Source organism: Coloeus monedula (assembly GCF_965178545.1).
Source record: "Coloeus monedula genome assembly, contig: HAP1_SCAFFOLD_401, whole genome shotgun sequence".
NCBI classification, from domain to species: Eukaryota; Metazoa; Chordata; class Aves; order Passeriformes; family Corvidae; genus Coloeus; species Coloeus monedula.
Window position 1 is genome coordinate 83,282 of NW_028120555.1, and position 15,585 is coordinate 98,866.

The 15,585-nt window shown below is 54.0% G+C and overlaps 1 protein-coding gene across 1 annotated transcript in view; it reads right to left on the reverse strand.

The window, feature by feature from the left end:
- Window positions 1-15,358, reverse strand: part of LOC309585796 (olfactory receptor 14J1-like) — a gene marked incomplete at both ends in the record, with an annotated part of 34,683 nt that extends 19,325 nt beyond the window's left edge. The window contains one exon of the mRNA XM_082303651.1: window positions 14,717-15,358. Within this exon, the coding sequence (XP_082159777.1) occupies window positions 14,717-15,358 (642 nt within the window). The remainder of the gene's footprint in view (window positions 1-14,716) is intronic.
- Between the last annotated feature and the right edge of the window lie 227 nt (window positions 15,359-15,585).

Below are 15,585 nucleotides of genomic sequence, written 5' to 3' on the forward strand. Positions count from 1 at the left end.
CAAAAGCCCCTCCCAGTCCCCCAAGGAGCCCCCAGACCCCCTCCAACCCCCCATGGCACTGACCAGGACAGGCTGGGGGACAGGAACATCCACAGCCCAGAGCAGCTCAGGCACTTCAGCAACGATTTGGGCACTTGGGAGGTCACACCCCAAAGGGGGAGACCCAGGGCAGGGACTGGGACAGACAACTGGAATTCCTGGAGAACAGACGGGCTCAGGTGAACATGTTCTGCCAGCACAACTAAGAGATTGTGGCCCCAGTCTGTCTGGCTTCGTGGCCCCACAACCCTCAGATCCTCCCAAATATTCCCCTGAACAGCAAAGTCACCCCCAAATTCCGTAAAATGGTGCCGCTTTAGACCTCTTTGTTTAATTTCTTTTATTTTTACCCCAATTTTGGTTGTTTCAGTAGGATTAACACAGAAGTTACTTAGGCTGCAGAAGATCTCCAAGATCATCCAGGGTGGCTTGATACCACCAGAGAAAACAATTGGACAGAGCAGATGAAAATTTAGGGTGTAAAGGTAAAAAATCAGCTCATCCCAATGAATCTCCAATGTTGATCTGAGTCCCGATGGATGTTCCTGCCCCTGTGTTCACCCAGGTGCCTACAGGGATCCAGGAGAACGTGGAGAGCACCAGCCAGGGCTCTTCCCAACCTGGATCACAGGGAATGTGGGTCACCAGGGCTCTGCCAAACGTGGCTCCTCTGATGGGAGATGGAGTTGGAGCAGAGGACAAAGCTCTTGCCACAGTCGGGGCACTCGCAGGGCTTCCCTTAGTGGTACCTCCGTTGGTGTTTGGTCAAGTGAGAGCTCTGTCTGAAGCTCTCCCCACACTCGGGACACTCGTAGGGCCTCTCCCCGGTGTGGATGCGCCTGTGGGTGACGAGTTGGGAGTTTTGTTTGAAGGCCTTCTTGCAGTCGGGGCAGTGGAAGGGCCTCTCATCCGTGTGAATCCGCTGGTGCTGGAGGAGAGTGGAGCTGGTGTGAAACCTCTTCCCACACTGGGGACACTCGTGGGGCCTCTCCCCGGTGTGGATGCGCTGGTGCCTGACGAGGTGGGAGTTTTGCTTGAAGCCCTTCCTGCATTTGGGGCAGCGGAAGGGCCTCTCATCCGTGTGAATCCGCTGGTGCAGGAGGAGACTGGAGCTGGTCTGAAACCTCTTCCCACATTCCCCACACTCGTAGGGCCTCTCCCCTGTGTGGATGCGCTGGTGGACGATCAGGTGGCAGCTCCACCTGAAGCTCTTCCCACATTCCCCACACTTGTGGGGCTTCTCCCCATCGTGAAGCTGCTCATGAACCACCAGCTCTGACCTCTGGCTGCATCTCCGGCCGCCTTCCCGGCACAGGGTGGGTCTTTCCTCCTCAGAGCACCCTGGGCTGCATTTGCAGCCCCTCCTCCTGCGGGATCTCCGGGGCTTTTCCTCCCCGTTGGATTCCTGTGCCGTGGAGCCGCTCAAAACGGCCTCTTCTACCAGGTTCTGCCACGGGGATTTGTCCTCCCTGGGCTCCATGCTCAGCTCCTTGTCTGGGGAGGAAGGACAAGGATGAGCACTTTGACTTTACAGGTCCTTCTGCCAAGTCCATCTCTAGAAATCACTGGGCACTGTGTGTCCAACCAAAAGTCTGCTCTGAAAAAGCATCTCAGGAGTTCCCCCTCTCTGGCCTCTCTGTTTTGGGGTTCTGGGGCTCCCGCCTGTCCTGGCTGCTGGCGGTCCCTCTTTTATTTGAGTCCCCCTCTCTACTTGGTCCCCGCTCTCCCCAGGCTGCTGGGAGTCCCAGGAATCCAAAAGCTCCCCCCTTTGGTCTCCCCACTTAGGGATGCTGGGGGTTATGGGATCCCCAGGTCCCTTCTCCCCTTATTCTCTGCTTCGGGGTGCAGGGGGTCCAAGGAGTCCCCCCTGCCCCTCTCCAGGCTGTTGAGGGTCCCGCAAATGGCGGCGCTCCCCCCTCTCTGGGCTCCCCACTTTGGGGCCCTGGGGGTCACAGGGGTTCGCTCCTCCAGACTGCCGGGGCTCCCCTGCTCCCGGTACTGCCCCTCTCTGCTCGTCCCACTCTGGGGCTCCCGAGGTTCCCCCTCCGGCTCTCCCAAGGGGTCCCGCAGCCCCCTGGCTCCGGGCTGGAGGTGGCCGTGCCTGACCCACCAGCATGGGGTGGACCTGACATCCCACCACCCCCCACTGAGGCTCTGCCAGCAGCCAGCACAGGGACCCCCCAAAAACACCGCCTGGGGACCCCCCAGTATCCCCTCAAGGGGCACCTACAGCTCAGCTCTGGACTCCTGCAAGATCCAAACATCCCCCCCACAAACACTGGCCCAGGGACTCCCCAGGATATTTGGGCCAAGCTCCCCCTCCCCATCACCTGTGGGATGGGGGGGTCGATGCTCCTTGGGGTGAGGGGCCTGCAAATTCTGGGACCGCTGGACCCACGAGCTCCCTCCTCTTCCTCCACCTTCTTCTCGTCTTCCTTCATCCGTCCTCCTCCTTCTCCCTAATCCCACCTCCTGCTCCTCCTCTCTCCATCCTTTCTCCTGCTTCTTCTTCCCCCCTTCTTCTCTTCCATCCCTCCTCCCCTGTTCCCCAAGCCCCTCACATCCCACGGGAGGAATGGGAATGGAGCCAGGACAGGTCGGGATGGGCAGTGCAGGGCTCTGGGCTGCTCCCACGCCCTCGGGTAACCTGGCCAAGGGAAAAGATGCAAAATTGGTGGGTGGAGATAAAAACTTGGTGTTGTGGTCACCCTGGGTGGGGACTTCCACCCCTCTGGTCTCATGTCAGGATGGAGAGGGGAGCGGGGAATGCAGAGACTGATGGGAGATCCCAAGGGATTTTAGGGGCAGGACGAGGGCTGCTGTGAGTTCTTGTTGGGAGAGGTCAGCCCGGAGACCCCAGAGTGTTCCCAGGGCCCTGGGATGGAGAGTTGTCACCACCTTCTGCTTCAGGTGGTGGTTCTGGAGGGACCTGGGCTCCTTGGGGCTCTTCCTGCAGCCGAGAACTTGTAGGGACCCTCCTCCAGGTGGCTCCTACGGGTGTTCCAGGGGCTTGGGGCTCACGGTGAAGCCCTTCCCAGAGTCTGGGCATCCATAGGGGCTCCCCAGTGTGGATCCCCTGGTGTCTGGGGAGGCTGGAGCTCCTATGAAAGCTTTTCCTGCCCTCCTGGCCCCTGTAGGGTCTCTCTCCTCTGAGATGGCACCTCTGGGCAAAGCTTGGGCAGACACAGGACTTCTCCCCCACTTGGATCCTGTGCTGGGAGATCAGCTCCGTGCTCCGGCCAAAGCTCTTCCCACAGGAGATCAGTCCCCTGCAATGATGGCAACTTTGGGCTTCTCCAGAACCCCTCCCACTCCTCTGGAGGTCCCACCCCCCATCTTTCCCCTCCTCCACCCTTTTCCCATCATCCCCCAATCCTCATCCACCAACGGACCCCACGAAGGGGAAGGGTCCCACTCCCTTTTTCCTCCCTCTCTCCGATATCCCCCTCTCCTTTCTCATCCTCCCCCAAAGCCTCCGTGTCCCACGTACCTGGTTTGGGGCTCTCAGTTCCCTCTCCCACTCAGTCTGGGGAGTCCGATCCCCTTTTCACTGCTCTTCCCCTCTTTAAAACGGGTCTCCCTTCCCCCCCCCCCGCCCCTCACCCCAGAGCTCCTCGCCCGCGGCCGGGGGGCTCCCAGCACCACCAGTGCCACCAGTGCGGCCCCAGCTGCCCCCACCCGCCCCATGCCCAGCGCCGGGCGCTGCCCACAGCCCCAAAGCAGCCGCGCTGTGCCCTGGGGGGTCCCCAGAGCGGCCCCGCCCCGCACGGCACTGGGAGCACCAGTCCGGACCAGTGCGGAGCGCGGGCGGGCGGCATCAGCCGTGCCCGGGCAGGGCCGGGCCCCGCGGGGCTCCCGCCCGCACTCGGCCCCCGCCGGGACAGCGCGGGGGGGCCCGGCCTGGCCGCCCCCACCTCCCCCTCCCCAAATTCCGCTCCGGGGGGCGCTGGCGGCGGGGGGGGCTCAGCTGGGGCCAGAGCTGCCGGAGCCACGTGTCCCCCGCTGCCGGCACCACCCCCTCAGGATTAGGGGTGCCCCAAAACTCCCTCCGAGCTGCCGGATACCCCGCACGCCCCTCAGGAGTGGGGTCCCCCCGGCCTCATCATCCCCAACCTTCGGCTGCCTCAGCCCAGGCCCCATCCCGCCCATCCCCCTCCGCCACACTTCATCCCACCCCCCAATCCACATCCCACCCTTCCCGGGCCCCATCCCGCCCCATCCCATTTCTCCCGGCAGCCGCCACCGGGACCCCCAAAACCCCGCGTGCCGGGGGCTCCCCAATATCCCCCAAGGGGCATTTCCGACTCACATTTGGAGCCCTGTAAGATCCAAACATCCGCCTCCCCCCCCGCCCCACCAAACCCCCTTCCCCCAGGAACCAACAAAGATATTTGGGGCTCGGTGCTGGAGTCCTCCAAGCTCCAAAAATCCCCTCTCCCAAAAATAACACCAGTGATCGCCCAAGATATTTGGGGCGAGCTGTCCCTACCCGGTCACCTGCGGGATGGGGGGAGCCGAGAGCTGCGGACACAGAGAGCGATGGATGCACGTGGAGGCTCCTCTTCCTGCCTCCTCTGTCCTGCCTCTTCCTCCCGCTCCTCCCCTTTTATCTCTCCTCTTCCTCCCGCCCCTCCCCTTTTATCTCTCCTCTTCCTCCCGCCCCTCCCCTTTTATCTCTCCTCTTCCTGCCGCTCCTGCTCCTCCATCCGCCCTCCCCCCTCGCTCTTCCTCGTCCTCTCCTGCCCCTCCCCCCCTCCTCCCGTTGTTTGTGGCTCCCATCCCGGCTTTGTCTGGCATCAGCCCTGGGGCCGTCCCGTGCTCAGCAGCAGCAGCAGCAGCAGCATCCTGTGCTCTGGCAGCACTCGCTGCTCCTTAGGGAAGGCTTTGGCATTTCTGCCGGGCACAGACACTGAAGCTCACCCCGACCTGCCCCGCTCCCATTGCTGTCCCCTGGGCGCTGGGCAGCTGCTGTGCCAGGGCAGCCAGAGACACAAAGGAAGCCAAGTCCAGCCCAGCTGCCCGGGCTGATGCAGACGAGCCCCAGGGCCAAGGTCCTGCAGAGCCCCACGGAGCCCTGGGCTCCTCGCTGGGAACGGGCTGTGCTGTGGCTGCCACAGCGGCCACAGCGAGTCCTGGGGCTCCCCCGGCGCCGCTGCAGCAGCACCCAGGTTCCACCTCCTGTGCCAGGCCCTGGCCAGGGGCCATCAGATCCATGGGCTCCGTGCCGAGGGGGAACACAACAACAGTGGATCGGATGCAGCCCCCAAGGACCTCGAGCAAATCGTGCAGGAACATCCAGACCTGGACCTGACGTTTGCAAAGCTGCAGCCGGCAGAGTTCTGTGGCGCAGGAGAGCCGGCACGGGGAGAGGAGACCTGCAAGGAGCTGCAGGAGAAACACCCTGAGCCTCAAAGGCCGCCACAGCCTGAATCTGTGCTGGGGAAAGTTCTTCCTGTCCGGGAAGAGATCCCGGGATGAGGCAAAAGCCAAGTTCATGGCTGGTGACACGATTGCCGTGCAGGGAGGGCAGAGGAGGGACTGTGGGCGGAGACTGGGAGCCCGGGAAGGAGGGAGGGGTGGGGAAGGTGTTTCTTTAGGATTTGTTTTAGTTCTCCTTGTCCTGGTGTGATTGGTTTGGAAATAAATTCCATTAATTTCCCCAGTTTGGGTCTGTTGTGGCCCTGGCAGTGAGCAGTGAGTGAGCTCTCCCTGCCCCGATCCCAGCCCACGAGCCTTTCCTTCAGTGCTCTGTGTGCTGCAGCTGTGAGCAGAGTGCCAGAGCGGCTTTGGTGGCCCCGGGCACCCGGCCAGGGCCAGCCCAGCGCAGCGGTGCCTGCAATTCATTCCCTCGGCTGCAGCGCTGAGCGGCCGCAGGGCGGGTCCGGCTGCGCGGGCAGGCGGCTCCAGAAGCACCAACTGCGCCCCACGGGACAGGAGGAGGAGGCAGGGGGTGCCGGGGGAATCTCCTTCCTCCGAGCCGGCAGGGCCAGGCGGGAGAGACTGGAGAGAAGGAAACGGAGAGGAGGGACGAGGCTGGAGCTGTGGAGAGCTGCAGGGATCCGGGGCAGCCGGGAATTTTGTTTTCCAAATCTCTGGGGCGAAAGGAAGCGCTGTGAAATCCGTCATGGAAAAGAGAGGAGAAATAGCGATTGATGGAAAGCGACACCCCTTGGGACTCAGTTTCTCCCTCTGCATTGCAAAAGCTGACAGACCCCGAGTGCCGACGGACACCCGTCCCCGGCGTCACGGCCCAAGGGATTGGAGCTGCGGCTGGCGGGGCTGGAAGCTCCGTCCAGCAGCTCCGCTGCCGCCCCCAACCCTCGGGCTGGACCGTGGGGTCTGGGACACAGCCCCGTGCTGGGGGGCGGCAGCGGGAGCCGCGGGGCCCGGCCCGTGGGGGCGGCCGGGCTGGAAAAGTGCGCGGGGCCCCAGCGCGGTGTCCCGGTCTTGTTCCTCACCTTAACACAATGTCTTCAACTCCCTGCGTGCCCTTCATTTAATCAGCATTTCCTAAATGCTGACCCATCCCATCATCAGCTCTACCCGGAACAGAATTTCCCAGGCCATTCCAAGTCCTTTATAGTTCTGAAAATACTGGGGCCAAGCCCTACCCGTGATTTCCCCCACCCCCGCCTCCATGCAGACCTTGTTGTCTGCCAGCACCAGGATAGTTCCCACTGGCCCAGGTCTGCGTTTAGCAAAGCCAACAGTACTTCTACCACTGCTTTCTGCAAGACCCCAATTGAGTCTTTACATTTCAACATAACCAGATGATGTCTACTTAGCATGAAATGTAGTTCCTGTCCAAGAGTTGCATGTCCCAAGCAATTTCTTAGCAGAATAAATTTTAAATCCTTTGGGTTTCAGTGTTTGGAAATCATCTGCTAGTGTATATAGCAACTTCACTACATTCTTATTTTCATTATCTCTGTAGAGCTAAGGAATTCCGATTATGAAAGGCTCTATTCTGTAAGCTCATTAAAAGTTAATATTCACCACAACACTGTCTCTCTATTTCATTGGTTCTTTGCAATTGCTTAGCAAAGATAACAAGCACCAGGCTTTTTAAGAGAGACACACACACACTTTCTTACATAGAAAGACACAATCTTGTTCCCACCAAAGCACTCACACAGGTGAAAGTCACAATTTTCCTGCCTCTTCCTTCCTTTCCAAACCAGTGCAGCATGAGAGAAAGCAGCTGTTTCCCGAGGCCGATGGGTCACAGACAGGTAAGATGACATTGAGGCTTGTTCCTCAGAGGCAGTCAGCAAGCAGCAGATGATGATCTCAAGGATCCAGGTGACACCATCACCCTCTCAAGGGAGGAATCCTTTAAGCAAGCACATTGCTCATCACTTCCATCCTGCTTTGGTTTAATGAACCAGCTCTTCCTGGCAATGAGCAGCAAGGGGATCTAATTTGACTGTTGCTATCCTTTTACATTTTATTCAATCATTCCATCAGAACAGGCATTTTACTTTTGTTTCAGTTACTCCAGAGGACCTTGGCACAAAGCAAAATGAAGTCAAATGAGAAATAGCTAGCTTAAATTTATATACACCAACAAATCATGCTGTGTTTCAACAAGTGTAAGAGAGACGTGGGACTTTCCTTCCCTCTGAGCAGCTGCAAGCATAAAAAAAGCAATGATGCAACGTTCATTAATAAAACTTTCTTAGAAATCTCTTCTTATGGCCAGATTCAACATCTGCAGGAGATACCCAAAACACACTCATTGTGCTGCACTTCCCCTTTTCCATTCACGTGTTATATATACTGAAAATATGTTACCGAGTAGCTATGAACACACCATGCTCCCAGATTTTCCCTAAGTAAAACATGTATCTGTGTATGTTATAAACGATCAAACACAAGGGAGAAAAGCCTGGCACAGACACTGCAGCAAAGGAAATTCATCACATTACAGATCTCCCCTTATACTGAGATTGGCCAGGACTTTGATCAGTGATGGGAAGGAATTTCTCATCTTCCCATTTACAGCACCTGAAGCAAGAAGGATCCAACACCTTAAGCGGTGTCCAAGATAGCACAGAAATTTAAACAGAGCCATTTACAAAGGGCAGCAACTCATCTGGCCAGTTCCCACCTCAGATAACTATCTGCAGAACCCAGAGCAACACAATACTCCAAGGAGCAGTGAGATAGCCAGAAGGTTCTCAGCTCAAGAAAATCAAGCAAGAACAGGATGTTCCTTAGCCTGGCTAACCCAGATAACATCTCCCAGCCATTAGCATGAGATGAAACAGAAAGAGAGAGGCTGAATCACTTGCAGTGTACAGATACTGCCCGAGGGAAATGTGACAGGTGACCTACAACATAAAAAATGCACTTAACTGTAAAAACTAGGAAGTGAAGCTAAAAATGAGAAAAATTAAAAGCTGTTCTTGGATATGCAGTAAAAAGCACACTGACATCATAAACGGGAGAAGGAACACAAAAGCACCCAGCTGTTCAAAAGCTGTGCAGTTAAGGTACAAAGAAATCAATGTTTTTTTAAAGAAAAAATCCCTCACAAGGTGAATGAGCTCAGTAACGCTCAAAACAATATTATTTGTTAGAAAAATCATCTGCTCCAGTGCCTGAAGCAAAAGGTTTGCCATTTATTCCATCATTCCTTCAAATCCAGGGATTAGTGAGAACTTCTTAACAAATTCCTGCCTTGCCTTATGGTCCTTCAGCTTCACCAGGGCCAAAGCTTGCTGCTCAGAGTCAGTACACGAATCCCTGTGGTGTTACCATCCTCTCTGAGTGAGAAAAGCACTCGAGATGGTGAACAAAGAGATGGGGCAGTTTCCTGATGCCTGAGAAGGATGTTCTTAAGATAAACAAAATTGCCCAATCAAAATTTATAAAGAAATGACATTTATTATGTGACCGAAATATCGGTTTTAAAAGCCACGATGGAGAAAAGCAGCTCCGAGCCCGGGGTCGGAGCTGGGTGAACACGCATAGATCTGATCTCTGTCGCACCAGACCTCCCAAGTTCACGGATGCTGCTTTGGCTGGTCCCTTCTTATGCATTTTTTGGGCAGAGTCCGAATTAATTCTATTCTTCTCGTCATTTTAGCATATTCATGAAGTTTTCTTGTCCCAGAGTTGGGCTGCGCAAAGCCTTTCCTGGATCCCAGGAATTGTCCATCCTGGGTGATGAGTGGGCCATTTCTGCTGATGAATGGGCCATCTCTGCTTCCTGGAACAGTTATTTTTAGTTCCCGGGATGTCCGATTCCTTATCAGATGAGATGTAGATATCAGAAGGTGGCAATCAAGTCGTTATGGTGCAAATGTCCCGGTGATAAGATCCAACCCCACCTGGGTGGAATCCTCACTTATTGTGAGAGAACTTCTTTTAGTGTTGTGAAATTTTTCTCTCAGCCGGGCTGCTGAAGGGATTTTGAAACTCGGTCTCTGTAGGGTCTGATTACACTCCAATTTTATACATAATAGCATGAATTACATACCTTATTTATAACGTTCTCAACTCAGTGGCACAAAGTCTGCTTTTGTTCAGACAGGAATGAAGAGGAAAAATGGCAGAAATTCATAACAGGGACGATGAGGAGAAACATTGGGCTGTGCACACATTCAGTCCAAGCAACATCAATGCCAGGTGTGGTTTAAAATTCACGTTTGTGCTTTATTAAAGCCACGCACTGTATTTATGGCTCTCAGTGAGTTCTGTATCCAAAAGGGACACGTTAGCTGATTCAAAATTAGTTGGATTTCTTTCCTTCTCCTGTAGCAGTGCCAGTAGGAGAGGTAACAAAGGCAGTTCCCTGGCCTTCAGACATTGCACAGAAGTGGGATCCATAGATACAAACTCAGGCAGCCAAACTGCAGGTATTTCATTCAGGGCCTAAGACATGAAGCTAGGCTTCTTTTAATAAATCACGGACAGGGATGAGCTCCTGACATTAATATTGCACTCCTCCCTCTTTCTGCTGAGACAGTCTGGCCAACACGAATATCCCTAATACAGATCCAGGGCTCTGGTATAACAGCCACCCCAAAAAGCCATAGTTCCAGCTACCTTTCCTTTCTTTGCATCATACCAGGAGGAATCAAAAGGAATGAAACCTATTTCATTTATTATTACAGGTGAGAACCCCTCTAAGTACATAGGAAGAGAAGTTGTAGTTTGTAACCTTGTTCTCCATCTAGAAGTAAAACAGGGGCTGGTGTGAGGCAACGAGGGCAACAGAGAAAATGCTGAAAAGAAACTGAGGAATGTGAAGCCAAATTTTCAAGCATTCCAGGCAATCACACCACTCAGGGACAGTCTACAGCTCAGCAAATCACATGCTGGAATGCAGTGGAGTATGGAGTAGGGCAATAGGGAACTGCTGAACCAAATAGGTGCTACAGCCTCTTGTGCTCAGGCTCTTAGCCCAAAGTATGTTCCAGCTCCAACTGAAGGGCATTCTGAACCAGAAGAGCACTGACCTTTTTGATTTTGGCAGTTCACAGTTCTCAGACAGCAGAACGTCTGTGGCTCCTCTCATCATTATTTTTGCTGTTTTCACTACTGGCCATCAAGTTTCCTGCAGTAGCCATCCATGAACCCCGGATCACTACTACATTAATAACACAGAACATGGCTCTCAGAGTGCATTAGTGAGGTACCAAGAGAAAACCCAAATGATGATCCTCCTCACTGAAAAGGTAACAGACAAAAAAAATAAAAGTGTGAAAATACTTTTTAAAAGATGGCTGAAATGAGGCAAATTCTTAAAATTAAGTAAATGTCTGAAATGAAATTTAAGCAAATTTAACTGTTGCAAAGTATTCTGAATACACATACAGTACAATATACTAGAGTCCAAAATTAGAAAAATTTCCAGTCATGGAAATATGGGGTAAGGGATATGTTTATTTGGAACAATCAGTTCAGCAGAGATCTCTTTGCTACAAATATCTTGAATTTAATTCTTCTGCCTTGATACAATCTCCTGAGAAAATAAAAAAAAAAAAAAAAATCCTACAGGAAAAACTTATGTTGGATGCAATCTCTTCACTCATACCTGATACAAAAGTCTAATTTATTCTCTTGATTTATTGTCTTAAGGAGAATGAATTAATTATTCTTCCACTCAGAAGTCTATGGCATCAATCCTGGAGTTGAATCAGAGAAAATTCAATCTCTCATGAGTTCCCACTCCATTTACTTTTCCTGTAAGTGTTCTGTTTTGTTGAAGTGAAAGCTCCTCTGGACTCAGGCCCAGAGGGAAGCCAAAGCACAGGGGTTGAATTAAAACCTTTGGACAAGCTGAGATACATGAAGTCACACCAAAGTGAAATAGAAATACAGATTTTTTAACCTTTAGTAGAAATATATGCTAAGTGCCTTAAACATTGAAAAGCTGCAGCAGAGACCTTAAACACAGTTCTTACTGCAGCAGGGTTACCTTTTCACAGAATTCTTTACTTTAGACAAAATATGGATAGAATGACACTGTTCACATTTTTTAGATAGAGCGTTCAAATAAACAATAAGAGTTGATAGAAACTGCATCCACAAATCTGTGTAATACCTGTGTAACACTGGTGTGAGGCTTACGACTGTTAGAATTAGACCAGGATAGGTTAAGAAAAGGAAAACTAGAATCGTGTGTTAATCTTATTGGCCAATTAACAAATCTAATCCACACTTCTGTAAGAAAAAATATAGAGTCTAGAGCATATAGAGCATATAGAGCATATAGAGCATATAGAAGAAGAAGAAGAAGCTGTTTTGCCTGTTGTTGCTGTTGCTGCTTGCCTTTATCATGTAACCCCCTTTGAACTCTGCCTTCAAGAAAGCTGTGAGACTATGAAATACAGAACTCAGCAGAACAGCAGCCTCCTCTGCTCTCTCACCCTGGTCCGGGAAGGAAGGGTACCCCGTCCAAAGCTCAACAGCGCAGAGCCCCAAGGCTGCTGTGGGCAGCAGGGCCCAGGGGCCGTTCCCACCCGCAGCGCTCCTGTCCTGGGCTGGGCCTGCACAGGGGCTGGGGCACCATGGCTGGGGCAGCGGGGCACAGAGGGGCCACGGAGCCGCTGCCGGGGCTGACAGCGAGGCCAGGGACACACAGGGAATTTCTGGGCATTGCCTGCGCTGGGCAGGGCTGAGTGTGGGGAAGGCAGAGCTCAGCTGGCCTCGGTGGCTGCAGGAAAAGCCGAGAGCCCGAAGAGCCCCCGTGGCTGTGCTGGAGAGCAAGGCTGGAGGAGGGAAATGCGGGGCTGCTGCGGGATGGGGAGGGGGATTGAATTCCAGCAGGCACCGACGGGGGGCTGAGAGACTCAAGGGCTCCTTGGCCTGAGCCTGTCCTGGAAAGGTCTCTCAGCCCTCTGTGCCCATGAAGGGCTCCAAGGAGGAGCAGAGCTCATCTTGGCAGGACCCTCATGGAATCCCTGAGGGACAAATGCCAGTGCCTGCCCAGCCTTCCCAACATCCCTGACACCAGAGGCCTTTTCCACATCCCTCGGTTCCAGGTCAGTGCCCAGAACACAGCACAGGCCTGTCCAGGTCCTGGGGGCGATTCCCAAGGGAGGCAGCTGTGATTTCTCCCCACAGACCCACCACTCCGGTGTCTCTCTGTGCAGCCCTTGGCTGTCCTGAGCACTTTCCCTGGAGCCTCCCTGCCCTGGACGTTTGTCTCCATGCAGTTCTCAGCACAGCCCAGCAAAGAATTCAGGTGCTGTGAAAAGCGAGGTTCACTCTCCTGTTAGAATTTAAAGAGTTTAATATAAAGACAATAAGAGACACGTAAAATAAAGCAAAGGGATAACGGCCGGGTGCCTTGGCGCTCTGCCAAGAGCACACCTGATGCCCGAGGTGAGTCTCTTTTATACCATTTTTACTGTCTGTTCTGTATTCATATTAAAACTTTTCCAGGAATTGATCTGCATGGCCACTCCTTGGGTCCGCCTTTTTAGAGCATGCGTAGTCTTCTGCCTTGTGGTTTTATTTCTTTTGATTCTTGGGGTTGGGCCCGCTAGGTAAGAGTCGATGGTGGGGTGGATCTCTTAATTCTCCAGACAGTCAGGGCTGATTGCAGCTTTGGGCCTCTTTGCCCCCCGGGCAGAGCGGTGATAGCAGCTCTCGGACCCTCCTGGCTGCCCGTTCTCCGGGCGGAGCAGCTTTTGGGCCCTTTTGTTCTCTGGACAAAGTGTTGATTAGCAGCTCCTTGGGCCTCATCCTCTGCTCCCTTGGAGGTTATCTTACTTGCTCACACTTGCTAACATTCTTGCTAAAACGAGAGAAAACTACATCCACACAGCAAAAAGCATTTCTAACATTATATAATATCTACTTTAATACTTTGCGAGAAGCCAATACTATATGTTTATAACAGGTGCTTTCCCAGAGGACATTACTCTGGGAGTGAAGTGGCCTCAGGGCACAGTTTGTGCCCCTGGAATTGTGCCAGCCCCGAGTGCTGCTGATGGTGTTTGTGCTCACTCGGGTTCATCTCCCCACACCCACTCGATGCACTGCTGAAGGCTCCTCAGGACACAGCAAACACGGACTGCTGGCCTGGTCACTTGGTGTCCCTCCGTGCAGGGACAAACAACCTCCTGCAGGGGAGGGCAGAGGCCAGTGCTGGGATTGCTGGTGGCAGGGGCTGGTGTGGGACACTTGCCCTGGGCACCTTCCCAGGCTGTGCCCGGAACAAAGGCACAGCCCAGGCCCTGCTCTGCTGCTCCCTCAGGTCCATCCCAGGAGCTCTGGCAGTGCCAGGACACTGCTGCCTGCCCCCCCTGCACACTCCCCCCTGCCCCTGGGCACTGGGGTTTGCTTTGCCAGGGCATTCCTGGGGCACATTCCTGACAGCAGCTCTGGAGGAGAGCAAAGCCTTCCTGCCCTGCCCCCAGGAGATGCCCTTTGCTGATGGAGCTGCTGTGCTGGAGCCCGGCTGTGTCCCAGCAGTGCCCGTGGCCTGTCCCTGCCTGTGCTCACAGCACGGACACGCAGCAGGACAGTGACCGAGCTGCCCGAGCACTCCGGCCTTGCACCCTCAGAAGGGCTGGGAAAGGGAGTGTGGAGCTGGGAAGAGCAGAGGTGGGAAGAGGCTGGGCCATTGTCCCTGGCCGTGCTGCTGTGCTGGGAGTCTCTTCCCTCCAGCTCTGCCCACAGGCACTGCCCCTGCAGAGCCAGAGAAGGGCTGAGGAACAAACCTTGGACACAAAGGTCAGGACAGCCCCTTGTTTTGATTCAAATGCACAGGGAAGAAGCCTCCTGAAAGTCTTTGTGTTTCAAAAGAAAGGTAGATGTTCATGCAGAAATGCTAGGAGTAGTACTACAGTACTTTATAAAAAGCAGAATAACACCAGAAAAAGAATAAGAAAAAGCACCAATGAAAATATGGACAAAGAGGAAAAAGAGGCCAAGATTGTAAAGAGTTACATTCTGAAGGTTCTGGAGCAGAAAAGAGAGAGTTTATTGCTTCTGAGAAGCATCCTAGTCATCATTTTCCTCGCATGGCAGAAGGAAATAGAAAGATTTTAACTTGTGAAAAGTATCCAGTCCTCACTTTCCTCAGGGCATCCCTGAGCTCCTGGTTCCTCAGGCTGTAGATGAGGGGGTTCAGGGCTGGAGGCACCACCGAGTACAGAACTGACACTGCCACATCCAGGGATGGGAGGAGATGGAGGGGGGCTTCAGGTGGGCAAACATAACAGTGCTGAGGAACAGAGAGAGCACGGCCAGGTGAGGGAGGCACGTGGAAAAGGCTTTGTGCCGGCCCTGCTCAGAGGGGATCCTCAGCACAGCCCTGAAGAACTGCACATAGGAGAAAACAATGAACACAAAACAGCCAAACACCAAACAGGCACTGACAGTGATGAGCCCAAGTTCCCTGAGGTGGGATTTGGAGCAGGAGAGCTTGAGGATGTGTGGGATTTCACAGAAGAACTGACCCAGGGCATTGCCCTGGCCCAGGGGCAGGGAAAATGTATTGGCCGTGTGCAGGAGAGCGTAGAGAAAGGCACTGGCCCAGGCAGCTGCTGCCATGTGGGCACAAGCTCTGCTGCCCAGGAGGGTCCCGTAGTGCAGGGCTTTGCAGATGGACACGTAGCGCTCGTAGCACATGATGGTGAGGAGGAAATCCTCTGCTGAGAGGAAGAAGAGAAAGAAAAACACGTGAGCAGCACATGCTGAGTAGGAGATGTGGCTGGTGCCCCAGAGGGAATTGTGCATGGCCTTGGGGACAGTGGTGCAGATGGAGCCCAGGTCGGTGAGGGCCAGGCTGAGCAGGAAGAAGAACATGGGGCTGTGCAGGTGCTGGCCGCAGGCTCCGGCGCTGATGATGAGGCCGCTGCCCAGGAGGGCAGCCAGGGAGATGCCCAGGAAGAGGCAGAAGTGCAGGAGCTGCAGCTGCCGCGTGTCTGCCAATGCCAGCAGGAGGAAGGGGCTGATGGAGCTGCTGTTGCACATTTTGAGCCTCTGGCCATGGAGTGCTGTTGAAGGACGAGACAGTGAGGAGTCAGGGGAGACTTTGCTGAGCAATGTCCAAGCCCTTTCTCCTGGCCCTGCCCCCCAGTT